Here is an 18911-nt window from a genome sequence, read left to right on the forward strand (position 1 = left end):
AGTCTGTGTGCTTTGACAGCTCAGGCTCTTGGCCAACTACAGGAAAATCTCAGCTGGCCTCTGCTCTTGATCTTATCCTATTCTGTGATGCTTAACATCATCAAACCCTGTCATTCTTTAGAGCTGTACCAGAACCTCACTCTGGAGTGGGAGGGGTGTTACGGGAGCCTGCAGCACCCCAGAGTGTTAAACAGTCCACATGAAGCCATCATTTTACAAGCAATGCCTCTAACACATCATCTGCCTCACCTTCCCCATGCTTTGCCTTCAGTGAGGGAGACTCCCACAGAGAAGAAATCATGGAGGGGAATAATCTTTATAATAGCATTTAGGTATTGAGTAGCCTTACTGAAACTTCTAGTTTCCCTATAGATTCATAAAAACCCACAGCTAGGAAGAGCAGCTCTGTAGGCTAAGCACAAAGATGGGGATGGGGAGCTTTACATTAACTCCCAGATCTGCCCTAGACTTCTGGTTGTCCAAGGGCAGTCCCTACATGCACCTGTGTCCCAAATGAGCAGGTCTGAGCGTGGTTAACCACAGGCAGCCTGAAGCTCCCCAGATGCGAAGCTTGACACCAGAGCACTGTTGTCTGTGGGTGAGGGATTATTCTCATCTGCTCTTTTCAGGGGCTAGATTCACACCTCCTGGAGGTGTGACTCCACCAAAATGCTGTCCCTAAGAATAGTGCTCATCTCACCACAGTTACACAAGTCCAGATCTGGCAGATGAGCTGTTACTTTGGGGGTGTTTTCAGAAGCCCGCCTGTGACGTCCGACAGCAGGCAAAACTCAGCAGATGGCTCCTACCTTAGTTCGCTGAGCAAACAAATCATCTCCTTGCCATAAAAGTCACTGGAAGTTAAGAGACACTGCTGCTTTTGTGGCTAGATTACAGGGGCTAAAGGCTATGGCAAGGTAGTGACCCTCTGAATTTATACCCCTGGCTCACTGACATAGAAGTTTCCAGCAGCTGGACAACCCAGCCAAAAGCAAATTTTAGCTTTGGTGAACCCACAGGGTGTTGTTAGGCCACAACACCTGGCAATTTCCCCAGTACCTGTGTAGTACAAAGTAAAGAGCAATGGAAAGCTGAGAAGCAGAAAGGTCCTTCCCAGCAGTTTTGATAAAGCCTCACCAAGGAGGTGGCAGGAGTACAATTCCATGGCACCCTGTTTAACTGCAGCAGCGCCACTGGAAAGCACATAGAAGCCACAAGCAGAGATGTGACCACAGGGCTCATGAAGATATTTCATAAACTCATGTATCAGTGCATATGGTGCCACTGCGGCTTTGTTTTAGTAGGGAGTATGAAACAGTCAGACCGGATCAGTTTTAATCCTCCCAAGTTCATTGACTTATTCGTGAGGGTGGACAGCAGACCCAACTCAACAGAAGATTTATAAAGGCTAAAAGGATGCAGTGGTGTTAATCTGGTCCCTGTAAAACAGCAAATTCCCAGGAGTACAAGACTGACCAAACACCAGAAATAAAAATGCCAATTTCCAATTCTCTTTTCTTCCCTTTTTTCCCCCCAATTTTTTTTTCCTTTTAACAGAAAAAGGATGGGAATGCCTTACATACGTAACCCCTCAACTCTCTCTTGACAGCACCAATGAAGTGAGTTACAGGATCTCATCACACATTGGGTATTCCAGGAAAATCTGTAGGGAAGTGTGGTCACTGGCTGTGTTTTCCTGTGTTCCTTCTGCCTGGTGTCATCCATTAGTGAGCAGGTAATCATCACTGTGGTGAGTGTCCTCATCACGGTGGTGCAAAGGGGTGGCATGGCTTGACAGCCTCATGTCATTGCTCACAGACAGGCCAAGCACAGCACCTAAAGGTCTTGTCTCTTAGTCATCCCCTTTGACAACAGTGTGCTCTCCTCTGGCTTTTGGCTCAGTACCTGACCTGTTGCCTGGCAGGAAGGAGAAAAGAAGGGGAGGGCAGAACATTGCTGAGTGGTGCAAAGGAGGCAAACCCCAAACCACTGTGTTCATTAAGGTCTCACACGACAAGACTCCCAACCAGTGCAGTAGGAGTTTCCTCTCCATGAGATTTAATCTGATGAAGAGTGGAGGACTTGATCCAAAAGGGTATATGGACTTCACTCACATCTGGCACAGCTCTGTCTTTCTGTGCTTCTCAAGGCCCTAATATGCCTTGAGGGCCTTGACCTCACCTGGTGTCACAATCCACAACCCCTGTCCAGAGCTCAGAGCTCAGTTAAACTCAGCCATGAACCTTCTATCCTCACTTGAGCTACTTTGTCGGAGTCCCCAACTCCAGACTGTCACCTCTCCTAGTTTTCCAGATTCATCTGTCCAGCTCTACTTCCCTGATGGACCTTGGACCTCTGGTGTAACTTGTCTCCAGTGCTGTCTCTTGCTGCTCCTGCCTTGGCTCCCTAATAGGGCCCTGGACCTGGTTCATCACCCCACCTTGTCTAGAATGGTCAGGATGGACCCTGTGACCCTGCCCTGTCCCTGCCAGCCAGATGCTGCAGGACTGCACCCTGGTCAGGGAGAGCTCTGCCTGAGCTGGGTCACCTCCACTCCCAGCTTGCCCCTTCTCATAGTACAGCCCTGCTCTGGCTGCTCCTGACAGTGCCTCAACTGCTCTTTGGATTAATTCAGTTTACACCTTTGGAAATAAAGGAGCAATGCAGGTTGCTGCTGCAGATGTTCCTTCAGGGACAAACTCAGACCACATTTCACTTGATCAGACCACACTCCCTTCAGCCTTGAGCGTGAGGGACACTGGGAAACATTCACAGGTCGGGACAGGAAGAGGGGGCAGCTGGTGCCAGGACTCTGACCACACTGATAAGGTCCTTGAGGATCACCCACCAGGCGTCCTTGTGAGATCAAAGTGTGCAAGCAGATGAGATAGAGCAGACCCTGAGCCCACTAACAGAGCTCCCTGCTCTCCGATTAAATTTCAAACAGATAAGAGCCCAGCTGCTGATCCAGCCCAGGGCAATGTGTATTGGCTATAGGAAGTTATATACATCCCTCTGATTTCACTAAAGACTTCAGCAGGTGACCTGAGTCCAAGCGGCTCCCTTGCTGCTGGTCCTGATGAAAGAATGCTGGTTTGACCCTGGGTCCTGATCCAAGATGAAATTTGTCATTGACTCATAGGCCTTGCATTTCCTCTCCTATTGTCTGAAAGCCAATTTCAAAGTTGTTTTCGCAGCCCTTCATGACGTCCCAGTGCAGCTGTGCTAAATTCCAATGTGAAAGCAAAGAAATAAAAAGGAGCTAGGATCACAGCAAACATTAAAAGCCTTCAGAAGAGATTTTCTTCTCCAGAGTGTGATGGAGAGCCCATCGTGGTGGACTCACAGAGGCAGTCCCCTCTGTAGCTGTGCTGTGGACAGTGCGGACAGATTAAATTTATTAAAGTCCTTAAATCTTGCTGTTCCACATCTGCCACCCTGCTTTTCACTTTATTTCAGTCTTTACACAGACAAACCTTTTTCTGAATTCAGGAAGGATCTTTCTGTCTGCAGTGTGAATAAACACAGGATTAGGACTTGACTTTTCATTTTTACTGACCTATATTAAGTACTTTTATGTGCTGCTCTAAGTGCCTTTTCATGCCACTCATTCACACTCGGTTTCTGAGTCATTTCTAACTAATTTTGTGAGCTGGTGGGTAGTGTACATACCTTCACACTCAGCCCTTCCAGCTAACTGCACAGCACTTTGTTTTAAAGTTTGTTCAATTTTTTTAACCCTCCTGCTCAGCTAAAGAGGCCCCATAGCTGGAGGAGCACAGCAGACAGGGACACATTGCAGTTTAGCATCTCATGTAATATCTGACGAGCTCTGGGAGGGAATTTGCCCTCTGAAGTCTCCTGCAAGTTCTAGTGTGATGGATATGGACATGCCCTTGCACGCACTGGCAGACACAGCGCAGCACCAGGTTCCTGCAGAGCTGGTTTTGAGCATTATTCGGGACTCTTGCTTCACACCAGGAGGGCCACCTTTCAGCAGCTGCCAGAGCTGATGTCAGACTCCACACACGATATAGTTTTCAAGTCCTTATCAGCTCGTCTCTTCTCCCTTCATAGATACCCTGCAGACTTTGCACCGGGAAGGGACAAAGTCCCACCAGGAACAGGGATATTCCAGGACAGCACACCCACCTCTGCTTGTACTTTCCCACTTCTCTGTTCTCACTGTGATAAGGGAGGACAAAGCTTCTTTGTACCCTTGATCTATGCCTACATAATAGAAACTCTCCTTTTAGTGAAAGGCTCAAACCTTCACACCAGCTGGGACATTAAGCCTGGCCACAGCAGTAAGCCAATACACAACACCTCAGTTTGCATTTCCCTTTCTTTTTCCTTACTGGCCTTTCTCAGCAACTGCCTCACCCTAAAGAAACATTTACCGCCTCACCTAGCTTTGTTACAAGAACCTGTTCTATAGGTTTTATGGCTAATGTGGCCTTGAGTTACCACTTAAGGAACCTCACTCCTGCGGCTTTCACTGTCTGAGATTGCTTTTAGGCTTTGTTATGTTGGTGGGCTTCCTTTGGATCTTGGTGATCTTTCACCCTGAACCACATCCTAGCGCTCAGCAGTGCAAACCCATCAGACAAATCTGAATGTGAGGAAGGTGCCCGAATTTAACCCTTGCCTGGAAGAGCTAACTTTCAGGAGCATCATGGGTATGTTATGGGAGAATGCCAGGAGACTACCTCCCTTTTTTGTCATTTCCACATTCATCAGCAATCTACAGCATGGCATCTGAAGTGATGAGCAAAGTTTGTTCTTTTCATACACCATAGTAATGTCGGGTTAATAAATTGAACTTTTGTGAGGACTTACTGGAAATAAGCAGCCCAGGACATGATGTGCAGCCCTGTATGGTTAGGGCAGTGCTTGCATCACCACCTAAAGTCTTTTAGTACATCACCATCCACTCACCACTTCAAGGCTTGTCTCTTTTTGGGCAGTCTTCTGGATTTCCTAAGCCTTGGTCTATACTGCAATCAAGAAATGACAAGCCATAGCTGACTAAAATAAGGGGCATGATTCCTGAAACTCACTGCCAAGTTTAACACATTATACTGAGCTGGCTTTTTGGCTGCCTTCACTTTATCACCTCATCACAGACTTATGGAAACTCTGAAGTGTTCTCAAAGTCATCTACCTAATTGTGGCTATTTGCAAATCCTTGGGCACAATCAAGCAATCAGCTGGGAAACAGTGTCATGCAAAGTCACTTTTCTGAATGGCTTTTCACAGAAGAAGGCGAAGGACCAGCAGAGTTGCTTGTTCTCTCTACCCTGACATGATTGCCCATCTCCCTCCTATTTTCCTGTCCCACTGCTGCACATTGCAATCATTCAGTGGAAGATGACAAAACCACATGTAGTGGCAATACCCACCCCAGCATACTACTGACAGGTTGTGTGCAAATCAAGTGTACTTCTCCAGTCTCAGATCACCAGTCTTGATAAGACATTCATGCTGCATAGTACATCACATAAATATTAACTTCCATGCATTTCATATTCAGGTCATATGCAGCAGCTCTGGACCATGGTACTCTCTAACCTATGTGATGTATTTCGTGGATGAAAAGTGACCACTAAAAACCACCATACTGATATTAGTCAAACCTGTTGGCAAGTCAGACTCTTCCTGTTAACGAGAAATTAGATTGTTCTAAAATGCTGAGGTTTTCAGTTCTTGCCAAGAAAACACTTTTGTGATGTTCCTAAACCAAAACATGATTCAAAGGAGCTCCCGAGGCACTGAATGATTAATTTTGCTGCTGGAATTCAGATATTCAGAAGACAAAAATTCACAAAATTTACTTGAGTATTAATTGGCAGCTGCAAACACTTTGAAAGAATGCAGTTTCAGGATAGCCTCACAGGGAGGATGACCCTGCAAGCAGGCAGGACACATCTACAGACTGAGCTAGCCTTCCTCTGCATACAGCATCAACAAATGGTCCACAAGGTTCAGAAATCAAGCTGCTTTTGGGACTCCCTGGCAAATTATCCTGGCAGACCTGGGACACAGCCAGCCCGTGTCAAGGCTCTCTTTGGAATCACAGATTTCATGGCACAATGTGAACCTAAGTAGGCTGTTAAGAATATGGCAGAAAAGCTGGCAGAAAGCCACAAGGGTCAGATTCACAACCTTCCTGACTGAGATGATTTCACTGCAAAAGCTGAGGAACTGACACATTTCCTTTCATGTTTTACTTTAAATGGAGACAAATTTCCACAGAAAACCCCTCCCTGGTTCTGTAATTGAAAGGCTTTGGAGCCTGATCCTGCAAACCCTTTGACTCAGAAATAATTTTCTGGAAGTGTGCAAAGTCACTGTGTCATGCTTTTCCAGAATCGGATCTCCTTCAACTGCCCATTTTTCAGGCTGACTCAGCAGCAATCCACCTCTGATGGTTCATCTGGCATGTGTTTGCCTGGTTTGCAGAGACATAGCTGGCATGCAGTTCTGTTCACCCCTTTAAAGCAACACTTGAGACATGAAGCAGATGCAGCTACATCTGTGACTACATCTGCATGAAACAACATACGCTGGTTACTTACAGCATATTCAAACTGTAGATTGAAATCCCGGTTGTTTGCTTGAAGTTGTCTCTCTTCCTCTGCAAAGGAGAGGAAACACATCAGTCATGCCTGAGGGCAAGCAGAGTCAATACAGATAGGAATGAAGCATCAGAAAGTGCGAGGAGAGCTGCTAAAAGGGAGTGAATTGGAGCCCTGTGCCAGTTGTGCCATGTCAGGGACCTGAGGTGGCTGGTGGCACTGATGGAGCAGCACTGTGGACTGGTACCATGGCACTCTGACTCCATTCTCCTCTACCCACAACTCACTGCAATGCCAGTGCTGGGGCTACAGGTTGTTCAGCTTCTGGGTGGAATTCTCACTTAACTAGTGGTGCTTTCTGTTTCTGCCCTGCTACATCTCTTCCCCCTAAAGTCTCTGGAGCTCATCAGCCCACTGTTGGTGCCCTTCTTCCAATACAGGTGCATTTCTGAGCATCATCCCACTGGTGGGGTTGTCACCACCACAGCTATCATGAAATCTAAAATTACTGGAAGGATATCAAAATGTCATTAAATCTGATCTTTACACCAAGGCAAGGTCTTGCCTGTCTCTCCCCAAAAATGTCATAGAAAGCTCCAGTGATGCCTGTTCTTCAATTGCCTATTCCAGGACTGAAGCTTCCTCCCCTTATGGCAGGTTTTCCGTGCATTATCTAACATAAAACTCATTACTTCAATTGAAAGAAATTTTATCTTCTCGTGGAAGGGTCAAAGCTGCTCTTCTGCTTCCCCTCAGTTCCTTGTGCTACTTGTCAAGGATGCAGAGTACAGACAGTTGAGGGAGGGGATTGTTCCTCTCTGCTCTACACTGGTGCAGCCTCATCTTGGGTCCTGTGTGCAGTTTTGGGCACCACAATATAGAGAAGCCATAAAAGCTATCAGAAAGAGAGCAAAGAAGGGTGATATGGATGGTGAAGGGACTGGAGGGGAAGCTGTGTGAGGAGTGGCTGAGGTCACTTGGTCTGTTCAGCCTGAGGAGACTGAGGGGAGACCTCACTGCAGTTACAACTTCCTCAGGAGGGTAAGCAGAGGGGCAGGGACTGATCTCTGCTCTGTAGTGACAGTGACAGGACCAGAGGGAATGGCCTGGAGTTGTGTCAGGGGACGTTTAGGTTGGATATCAGGTAAAGGGTTTCCACCAGGTTGTTGGGCACTGCAACAGCTCCCGGGGGAAGTGGCCACAGCACCAAACCTGGCAGAGCTCAAGGAGTGTTTGGACAATGTTCTCAGGCATGTGGTGCAGTTCTTGGGGCTGTGCAGTTCTGTGCAGAGATTCCATGATTCTGTGATTTCAAGTTCACTGTGTATTGAAGGCTGTTATGCCTTACACTAGGCTCCCCAAGGGTAAGCAGCTCTGGTTTCTTCAGTCACTGCTTGTGCATTACTCCACCAGTAGGAGCATCACTCTTGCTGCTCTCCAGCAGGCTTCCCAGCTTGTTCACCCCATCCTGGATGAATGCCCAAAATGGGCCATGTTTTGCAAGTGAGGCCTTAACAAAGCTGACCAGAGCACAAGGGGCATGCAACTTTCCAGGCAGACAATGCATATCATGCATAAGAACTCACCCAGAAGTAATTTAAAGTTATATCCTTACGCACCACCAGCACACAGAGGATGGCTTCCCAGAATATGATCCATTTTGGCAGATCCTTTCTGGCAGAGCCAGATGTCTCATCAGGCAATGCAAATCTTTCATTTGTCCTTGCTGAACTGCATCCAAATTCTTTCAGACTATTTCTCCAACTAGTCAATTCTAATCCTATATTTGAGTGTGCTTGTAGCTCCTGCCAGTGTGGTGCCATTCACAGATGTACTAAGTGTGTTCTTTATTCTGTCAGCCAAGATGTAGAAGTAAATATTGAATACCAGACTCAGGATGGGATATATCCCTGATGGACTTTTTAAGTTTCTTAATCAGTCATCAATATCTATTGTTAATGTCTTTTTTTTTTTTTCTGAAAAATCTGGCAGTCACTGCATTATGATTTTATCTCAAGCATGTATCTCCAGTTTACTTGTAAAAATGCCACAAGTGACAGTCAAGATACATGGCAGTGATCTGAGGCTTTTTCAGTAGCCCTCCAGCTACCACTAAAACAGAATTAATTTTGGTTTGATGCAGTTTTTCAGGACTGCTGACTGTTAATCATCTCTTCCCCACACACACACTCCTAGTTACTTTGAAGTGGTTTGCTGTATTGTTTTAACCTTTACTCTGGTGAAGCCAATACATCTATAATTGCTCAGCTTTTCTTCTTCACCTGTTTCAAGATAGATGCTGTGCTTGCTCTCTTCCCAGTCTTCTGAACTTTGCCTGCCTGTGAGCCAGACTCTCAAAGGCAGCACTGCTCCAGGGCATGCTTTACCTTACCCACTCAACCCATTCTCTCTCTACTCCAGCCCAAAACCTACCCCTTTCGCCTCTGCTCCTGGCAAGGATTATGTTAGATGTCTAGAGGAAAAAAAAAAACCAAAAAACATCACAACAAACCCCCTCTGATTTCTTAGCTTTATTTGCCAGGCTTTTTCCACTGAGCCTCCCCAGAGACCCCAACTCTTATAGAACAACTTTTATTGCCCTTTATGTCCTTGATAGCCTTTTCTCACTTTGAGCCTCTGCCACACTGCGCTGGATAAAACAAACTGTTTTGCACCTTCTACAGGCATCCTGCCTTTGTCTGAAGCAAATGGGGAGCTTCTGATTTCACCGTTTCACTCATCCTTCTGAGCCTTTCTCTGAAAGGTGATAACTTGTACATGTGCCCTTAGTATCAATTAATAATATATGTGCCCTTAATATAAATTAATAATATATGTGCCTTTAATATCAATAATTTAAGGAAATGACAGCTCTGTCTAATTCTCCCTCCACCCAAGGATTCCTTCCCATGAGATCTCAGTTATTAGTTCTTCATATTTACTGAAGGTTTCCTTCTTGAAGTCAATGTTAAACAATTTGATATTGTCACTTTTTCCTAAGTATCATCCCATCATTTCATAATTATTCCTGTTTACATCCTTCCAGCTTTCAGAGGACCAGCCAGCTCCTCCCATTCCCTCCCTTTTGGAGGGAATCACTTCTAAAACAACCTCCTGTCATCTCCAAAAGATCACCCACCTCTGCACCAATACTCTGTGCCAGCTGAGTAAGTCGGGCTCCTCTACAATTCTCTCCAACTCTGCCTCTGCATTTCTTAATTTACCACCATGTCCTGCCTCTCATAAAACTACACTTTCTTGGGGGTTTTTTCCCACAAAACACTGCCCTTCTTGGTTTGCTATGCCTGTGTTCTTTACCTCGTAGCATTAGTCAGAGATCTGCAATTTGTTCATCTCTTTCTTCAAGCTGCATCTCAGACCACACAGTCACACAAGGAAAGCCTCTGTTAACCTTACAGAATCAGTTTTATTCTTTTCTATTAATATTCCAGCCTCGTGAGTTATCACAGCACGTGTCTGTTACACCTATTAAATGATGTGTTAAGACATCAAGTTTTTCCTGTTTGTTCACTCTTGCATTAGCAAGCATCTAAGCTGTTCAGTGCTTTGAACTGCTATCCTTCCTCCTTTTCCTCCAATGATCCTGTAAATATACAGCATCCCTAATTTTTAAGCCCTTTTACAGATCACCATTTTTTGGTCTCTGTCTGTAGGCTGTTTTCATCAAGCTCTCTAATCACTACTGTAAAGCTATGTTAGCAGGCAAATGTGCTTTTCTCCTTCTTCAGGCACATCTAACAGTATCAGTCGTTTTGAAATCAGCTGCCATCTGCCCCAAATGGATGATTCAGATCAACCACAGCGGCTTCATTCAATACCCTCAAAGTGCTTAATCCTTCACTGCTTTCCTCAGACAAATTTTTCTTATCTTCACAATGGGGAGAACAATGTACTGAGAGATCAGAGTCACTTATCTGGTGTCCCAGAGGAAAACAGAAGCAGAGCTCAAGAGGTTCAGACTTGCTGGGCTTCAGCTATTGTGTTGTGTGCTCCTTCAGGAATTTTCCTGAGAGCAACCGGTATTCTCAAAGCCGATGAAAGATAAAGCTATTTGTTAAAAACAGAACTTCCCAACACTTGCCTGTTTCCTGCCATACAGTAAGTGCCACCCTTATCCCCTCCTCAGGGGTTCCAAGTCTAGTGCTGGAAGAAATGTCACAGAAAAGATAAATGGTGTTAATGTAAATAGGAATAGATGACAAAGCTTGAAAGCCTCTTGGGCTACACGGCAGAGCCTCGGTGTCACACGGCAGCTTCTGAAGTCCTCAGTAGCTTTCTGTTTTGTATGCAGAAACGGAAATCCAAGTGCTGCAGGCAGCAGCTGAACATGCTCTGAGCTCCTTTGCTCTTCCCAGGACACACAGTGGGAGCAAGAAGCCATCCCCTTTCTCAGGTTGCCCCCAGGGTCTTTGCAGCCAGGGAGGAGGCACTTGACACATGGATTTGAACTCAAGCATCTCAAATGCTCTTAGAAGAAGCTGACACATGTATGTGCCCCAGTGAGGAAAGGAGCCTCTCAGAACAGTGAGAGATGCACTCTCCAAATGGCTTTTATTTGAGAAACATTAATGGCAGAAAACGGCTCTGGGATGGCACAGAAACATGAGGCAGTGGGATATGAAACAGAACAGAAATGAAAATCAAGGCACCGCACTCCCATATGGCACCTAAGGGCAGGTTTGCTGTGATAGCCCTTTTCTGAAGGCCCCAGGTAACTGTGAACTTGGTTCCAAACTGAATGGAGTCTCTGCCTACTGTAGCCATCCATCCCTCTGAGAGGCAGCATCCCTGAAGGCCAAAATATGAGGCTAATTTCTAGTGGTGAGAATTTAATCTTTCCTGCTGGGTAACAGCCAATACCTTTGGCTAAAATCAAGAAAAACCACAATAAATTTCACAGGGAGCCTCATCCAACATCATCACCAAGGAGAACTTCCTGTCCTCTGGCTACACCAAAGGAGAACCACTCTGACCACATGCACAGGACAACATCACTGCCTCAGTGGTTTTCACCAGCTGAGGACTGTGAGGTTCTACTGCTGTGCCTCCTAGTCCAGCAGTTCTCAACCATCATAGACCATGCAACTAATTTGTTTCTGGAACAGTCTGGACAGAAATGAAGATTCTTGGATGATCACAATAAACAAAAATTTAAGAAAAGTCAAGTATTACACCAGCTTTGCCTGGGAACCATAACTCACGGTTTTTTGGCTGTAGATCCAAGCATGCATGTCTTATCATGCCCTGTTGATTCTGAAAGCAATGAGGAAAAAGGGAGGGGAAAGCTGTACGGATATCAGATGAGAAGTTTTTCATTTCTTGAAACTTTTTAATATATCTCTGAGCAAGTCAAAGGTTCTGCTTCTGCAAATTGCATTCACTGGAAAGAAGGAATGGTATTTGTGCTCCAAGTTATCATTTCACTGCCACTGAAAACTATTTTAAATTATTCATCAGTGGAAACTCGGCGTACATAAATATGGCTTAGTGCCCAGTTCTTGGTCTAACCACTGAGACCAAGTCACTGGGAAAGTGCCTGTTTTCTCAAGCAGACAGTTTTAGAAGCTAAACCTCAGAATAACATCTGTATTTAATAAAATTAAACCTGTGCCAAAAAATCAGCTATAAATGTAACTGGCCAGCCCACCAGCCTTCTTACTTTAGGACCGTTGCATGGAAAAGTTCTGCAAAAGGTTAGACTCAAGATCTGGTCAGACACCCTGGAAATTTGTTTCTGGTTTATGCTAAGGAGCATGTGCCAAGAGCAGTACTTTCAACGGGGTATTGGAAAAGTTCTGTAGATATTGGGTCTTGTGGCTCCAAGAAATGGGAGGTTAAGATCTGCCTGGTTTTGCCAAGTCCTATACAAACTAGGCACTGATACCTCATGCACGAAATGAACACAGCCCAATTAGGGCAGTGCCTGCGTAACTAACCCTGACAACAGAACACAGACAGCATAAACTCTGTAAAAATAATAATCTCTCCTCCACCCTTTAAACAAGTGACCTCAAGAGCAAAAACTCTGCCCTAGATCAGCTACAAAGAGTGGCATTCAGGAGCTGGACTCATCTTGCTAGCTCTCCTTATAGAGTGGTTCTTAGCAAAGCTGTTATCCTTACCAAGTTGTAAAAGCTGTAACAGAGTTGTTCTGGTTCCAAGGGCACAGAACTGACCCTACTGAGACTGTAATTCAGGCTGCAACAGGCTATCAACAGTCCCAGAAGACCCCTCCAGTCATACACTTCATGATGTGTCTCCTGCTACCTCCTCCTTGTCCCATATCCCTCCTACTTTTGGGCACCTCTTCATCACTGTGTGGCCCAGCTTTTGGTGCTACCTCTCAATTGTGGCACAAACACCACCTCACACCCAGCATCCAGACCACCCATCTCTTAACAGGCAAAGAAATCCTAGCCCTGTTTTCTGGTCTTTGCTGGGCTGTTCCTCCATGTGCACAAGACTGAAAACTGCCGTGGTGAGTCAGTACCTCTATCCTCCCCTCAAAAAAACTGGGAATTACAGTCTCCATTGAAAGGCAATTCCACAGGAGAGGGCAAGTCATCACATACTGTGTTAGGCAACCAAAATCTTTTTCTCCTAGGAGGTTATTATACAAGCTAATAGCTAAAATCTCCTTGTACCTTAAAGCAATGACTGCTCCTTTTTGCAATGATTAGGGGTGAAAGAACCATGCAACAAGTGTCTTGATTAGCAGGTGCTGTATCTGGGTAGAGTCTGTGTCGTTGGGGTAAAGACAATGGATTATTTCTTACAGCACTGATACCACAGGATTTCACATTCATAACACAGCAGTGCCCTGATGGGATCAGAGCTGCAACGAGTGAACTCCATCCAAAACCAAAGCCAAGGATCTTTACACAAAAATTCATCATCTAATATGGATCAGAGGATGAACGCATGAAGCAAAGAGCCATATGACAGGTCTGAGGGTCATGCTGGTTAAATATCTGTATTTCACAGCCACTCTGGGGCACAGACATTTGTTGGACCCTCATTACTTGAGTGTCACGCTGTAACCTGACCTGTGTCACACACCTGCTGCTCTGCAGCACGAAACCAAAGCCCATCCCTGCCCTGAACTGCAGCCAGAGCCTGGCAGGGTTCAGTGAGCATGGCTGGGGCAGGAGGAGCAGTGAGAAACCAGTGGGATGGAAATGGGAGAGGGAGGTCAGAGCCAAACCCAGCTCAGAGCAGGAACATGTCCAGCTGCCTGGCAAACAAACATGTGGGTTTTTGTTGACTCAAACGAGGGGCTCTCCAGGACTCCATGCCACAAACCCACACATTTGTAACGTGTAGATGCCCCCTCTTCTGTGGAGACTCTCTGGCTGCTCTGGCTGGAGAACATTTATGCTGGCAATCACATACATTTTCATCTCTGAAATGGAGTAGATTGCGCTGAGTGTGAGGCATTTAATTTAAAAAAAGCATGCATCATGACCTTACAGGGACACCACCATCAATGGGTTTAGCCCTATTTCCTCCTTCCTGTCCCTCCATTATTAAATAAATATATTTATTATGTCTTTTTGCCTCAATTAAAAAAAACCCAAAAACCAAAAAAACCACTCAAAAAAACCAACCAAAAACCAGGAATCCTCCTTCCTCCTGAAGAAATAAAACGCAAGAAATACACTTTTGTGGTCACAGACTGCATCTTTGTGCTTGGTACCGAGCACAGCCTCCTGCTCAGCATCAAACAAACGCCACACATAATGGAATTTCTCACACAGATAGAAAATTTCATATGTTCCTGGTATACAAAGCAACATTACTTTGCTACTGGAATCACTAACAGAGGGCTTACTTAGGTGATACACTGACCTCCTGCATTTTCATACTGCAGAATAAAGGCCTGAAATATAAAACCCTGAGGGTGAACTGGAAGTATTTCCACCTCAGGTCTAGTAAATTTTTAATATGAACATGAAGTTCAGTGGTAGATCCTGCCCTTTTCCAAAATCAGCATTTTATATCACCACCATAAGAAGAGAGAAAAGAAGGAAAGAGAGCTCCAAAAGGATGCCTCAGATTTGCCCACAACACTTGTGGCCAAAACAGCACTCTTGGGGCACAGGTAGAAGTGTCAGATAACCTTAAACCTGAAAACATTCCCAGTTAGGTTTTTCTAGGAAGGGACAGAAACTGACTCATCTTTCCCTTTCCCCATCTCCTGCAGTAACACCAGTTCTGGTTTTCCTTCCTTTCCTAACCCTGGCAATGTCTCACCCACCAGCCCTGGGCAGAGGTGGGGACTCACCATGTCTCAAAAATGCCTGGCAACAAATTAATTCTTAAGAAGAATCTACATATTTGCATATTTGTTTCAGTCCACTTCAGAATGAAAGCATACAATTTTCAATTATATAGCAGTAGAAATTCTCTCTTCTTCATTTTGAAAAACCTTATTTTTCCCCCCCACACAATTGGCTTAGAATTTTATATCACTCTGTGTCCTGGTTTTATTTGTAATAGTAGTTCACAATATTTTGACTAATATTAGCATGCCAAAAAAAGCAGCTGAAATAGTCTTTTGTTTTTATTTTCAAAACTAGTCTGACAGTGGCTGGCTGGCACATATGATTTCCTTTACTAGAAAACAGTATCTCCTAGACATGCTGGTAAATGCCACAGCTTGACACAATTGCACATGTTGTTAATAACAGCAGTGAACAGTGATAGGAAGTGATGCAAAAAATCATAAAAATAAATACAGCTCCGAAACGAACTTTGAGAAGTTTTTCAATTCAGTTATTTCCCTCATGGGAAATTATGTAAAAATAAATACATTTTTCATACTCAATGTCTGTTGTGGTGAGACATTTCCTATCAGATCAGAATGGGGATCCCAGGAGGCAGCTGAGCTCGATGTCCCATAGTGCCACTCATGGTTTGCCTCCTCCATGAGCTGCCAAGATCTGCCCAGAGCCTGACTGCTCCAAGCCTTGGTGAGCAGCAAGAAGGAAAACCCACCGTGGAGCTTTCCAAATGCCCTAGCTCAATTTATAACCTTCCTCTTCCTCTCACAGTGCCCTGAAGCTAGGCTTGTGGAGATGAAACTGCAGCCATGACTGCTCTTCCACCTGCGTAGATGAATTCTCCCTGCACCCTATTCCCATTTTTTTCATGGACAGTACCTCCAATGCTGAGCTAGACTGCCATGGGATGAAGCCAGTGAGGAGAGATATTCCATGTTTATCAGCCATCTCCAACCCTATACACACCCAGTGCTCTATAAGTGCTCCCCTTCCTCTCTGTCTCACCCACGTTCACTGTAGGTCAAACCTCAGAGTAAAAGATGTCAGGCACCTTTTCCACAGAAACACTGCTGCTGCTCATCTAAGAGTTTTACTTCCCTGCTTCAGCTGGAAGAGCTTCACCAATATTATCCAGTAACTGGTTTTCTCCAGGCATCTTTGTGTGTCTGACATGAACTCCAGCTTAGTTCCTGATTACTTCCATAAATTACTTGAAATTATAAAAAGCTGACTCTTATCTCCAAGAAACTTGGACCATGTAACCTGTCCTCTTAAACTACACCTATCCAATTTCATCTGCACCTCAATTTCATCTGCACCTCAGCTCATGTGGAAACCATGTCCTGCTGGGGAGAAATGCTGAATCTCATGGGAGCAATCCTGATGCCTGAGGTAATCCATTCCCTCCCATGAAAGTCATACCATGAGCATGGCTCTTGAACAAGGTTAAACATCATCTAGCTTTGGTTTTGGAACAGAAATTTGGTGTTTCCATAAGCGGTACTGCCCCTCCAAGATGAGCACATGGGATGTTTCCTGTGGGATGGCCTTGCCTGCTCTCAAGCAGCACAGTCCTTCAGACTTCTGCAAACACAAAGCCTTTTAGACTCTGGGATTAAAATAGCACTTCAACACTGGCATTTACGCCTAGTGAAATGTTTGCAAGGAGCCATCATAGCTTTAGGGCTGCAAGGCAAAATAATTAAAAACAAAGGGGGAGGAGAAAACACTCTTTTAGCTTCCTGTTATGGAAGCTCCTCATTCCCTGATCACCCCAGCTTCCTTTATCCTCCCAGTTTCTCCCAGTTTGCCTTCACTGGTTTTGAACTGATGATCAGATGTGAACAAAAATTATTTTTTCTCAACAAAATACATGGTTTATATCTACGAAGATCTGACTTTCTCAAATACATACTTGAAGGGGGGGTGCTGAACTCTTCTCTGCTAAAACCCAGGCACAGGCCCAGACAAAACACAAAACTTTCCTAATATAGCAACAGAATCTTTTTGATAATCAAACAGCTACTGCTTTACCAGTGGGGATGCCCTGAGTGGACAGTGGCTCCCAGACAAACCTGTACTCCCTCATCTGCAAAGCCAAGATGGGAAAAAAAAGTCTGAGGCTGGCAGAGATCCTTCCCTGGGAGCAATCACAACCTCCTCTCCTGAGACTGTCAGAGAAGAAAACGGATGCCCCTGTCTTAACACCAGGGCTCACAGTCTGCCCTGGTCCAGGAAGGGGAAATAGCAGCACAATTGCAAAAATAAACCCCTGGGAAAAAGCTGTTCAGTCCTCTGAGCTCAGAGAGGTTGGAAAATAATTTCATGTCAAAACACAAGTAGGGCAATAATTCCACATTCATCAAATACAGGGAGGAACACCCTGAAAGGAAAGGCTAGAGACTTTCCCTCTTCACCATGTCTATAGATGTGGATTCCTGACCAGAGACTGCACACTGGGTCTCTCAGGGTGCACAGACTGTGCTCTCAGAGTGCATTTCTCTTATTTACTCTTCTTCCTCTTTCTGATTGAAGGGAATATCTGGGCCATTGACATCATAAAATAGAATCATACAATTGTTTCAGTTGGAAAAGACCTCCAAGATCAGCAAATCCAACAGTTTATCCAGCACAGCCAACACCACTAAACCACGTCCCTAAATGCCACATCTACACATCTATTAGACACTTCCAGAGATGGTGACTCCATCACTGCCATAGAGAGCCTGTTCCAGTGCTTGACAACCCTTTCTGCAAAGAAATTTTTCCTAAAATCCAATCTAAACTTCCCCTGGTGTACCCTGAGGCCATTTCTTCTTGTCCTGTTGCTTCTTACCTGGGAGAAGAGACTGACCCCCACCTAACCACAGCTTCCTTTCAGGTAGTTTTAGAGAGCAATAACACCTCCCCTGAGATGCCTCTTCTCCAGGATAAACATTCTCAGCTCCCTCAGCTGCTCTTTATAAGACTTGTGCTCCAGACCCTTCACCAGCTTCTTCTGCCTTCCCTGGGCATGCTCCTCAAAGTCTTTCTTGTGAGTGGCTTGAAACTGAACACAGAATTTGAGAAGCACCAGTACATTTCATCATCCAGAGACTGCACTGGCACTCTGCACTGTGCATTGCTCATCCACCCACTCCTGCAAAAGATTCTTGAATTAAAAAAACACCAAAACTCAACTTCCCCAAGGCAGTCATGTGTCCCAGCAGTGCACAAACTCTCTAGCTGGCTCTGTTGCAGATGTGCCCTCGTTCACTGGCACCCAGTCCACCCCACTGCTCCAAGGTAGTAGGAAATGCAGGAAAAGGAAAGAAAGTGTGTCTTCCCCTCCCTTGCTCTGCAAGGGCAGGACATGATCCCAACCATGAGCTCAAGGACTGCACGTGTGCTGTATTCACATTCCTTTGCTCCTGTGACAATGGCATGGCCACACTCACCTTTCAATTTCTTCTTTCCAAATTTTAATCCAAATAGAGACATCCCAAAACTTTATTTTAGTCCAACTCCATGGAACTTCTGCAAGAAAAAAGAGAAGGCAATTCACAACACATACAGCAGCACATACATGTAATTCTATGCCCAAAAAAATGGGGGAAACAAACTCCTAACCACTGTGGCCAACAGCTACAGTTTATAATCTGGAATGCTTTAAAATGCAAAACAATCTTAGGTTTTCAGGTTGCACTGCATCAGTGGGCTACCTTACCTTGGGCATGCTGTTCAGTTCATCTCCTGACATTGCACAAAGAAGGGGCCAGTGGAGGAGAGACTCAAAGGGACATTCCCACTACATTGGTGCTGCGTGAAAATGTGAAATACACACGCAGGGCTGCACTTAAGGTACAGAGGAACTGCGTGTCTACCCAGAGCATGACCAGCCTCCTTGAAGAGGAGGAAGCAGCGGGAAGCACTGGTTTCCTGTAAATCCGCCTCTGCTCAACACGTGCTGGCTCACACTGCTGTCCATTGCTGGTCATCCTTGCATGTTTGGGGCAGACTGGAATAAAATATCTCCCCTGCTGGCTGCAAA

The 18911-nt window shown here is 45.2% G+C and overlaps 1 protein-coding gene across 6 annotated transcripts in view; it reads right to left on the reverse strand.

Moving 5' to 3' along the window:
- LOC146425141 (phospholipid-transporting ATPase ID-like) overlaps nucleotides 1–18911 on the reverse strand; it is a 91094-nt gene that overhangs the window by 53074 nt on the left and 19109 nt on the right. For 5 of the 6 annotated variants that reach the window (XM_085042248.1, XM_085042250.1, XM_085042251.1 and 2 more), the window contains 2 exons: nucleotides 18319–18397; nucleotides 6579–6637 (listed from right to left, as the gene is read on the reverse strand). In XM_085042248.1, the coding sequence (XP_084898374.1) occupies nucleotides 6579–6637; nucleotides 18319–18361 (102 nt within the window). In that variant the 5' untranslated portion in view covers nucleotides 18362–18397. Of the gene's footprint in view, nucleotides 1–6578; nucleotides 6638–18318; nucleotides 18398–18587; nucleotides 18607–18911 lie in introns of those variants that run through there. The other variant, XM_085042252.1, reaches the window with a different exon arrangement.

This window comes from Lichenostomus cassidix, chromosome Z, assembly GCF_008360975.1.
Source record: "Lichenostomus cassidix isolate B80296 chromosome Z, HeHo_3.0, whole genome shotgun sequence".
Taxonomy (NCBI): Eukaryota; Metazoa; Chordata; class Aves; order Passeriformes; family Meliphagidae; genus Lichenostomus; species Lichenostomus cassidix.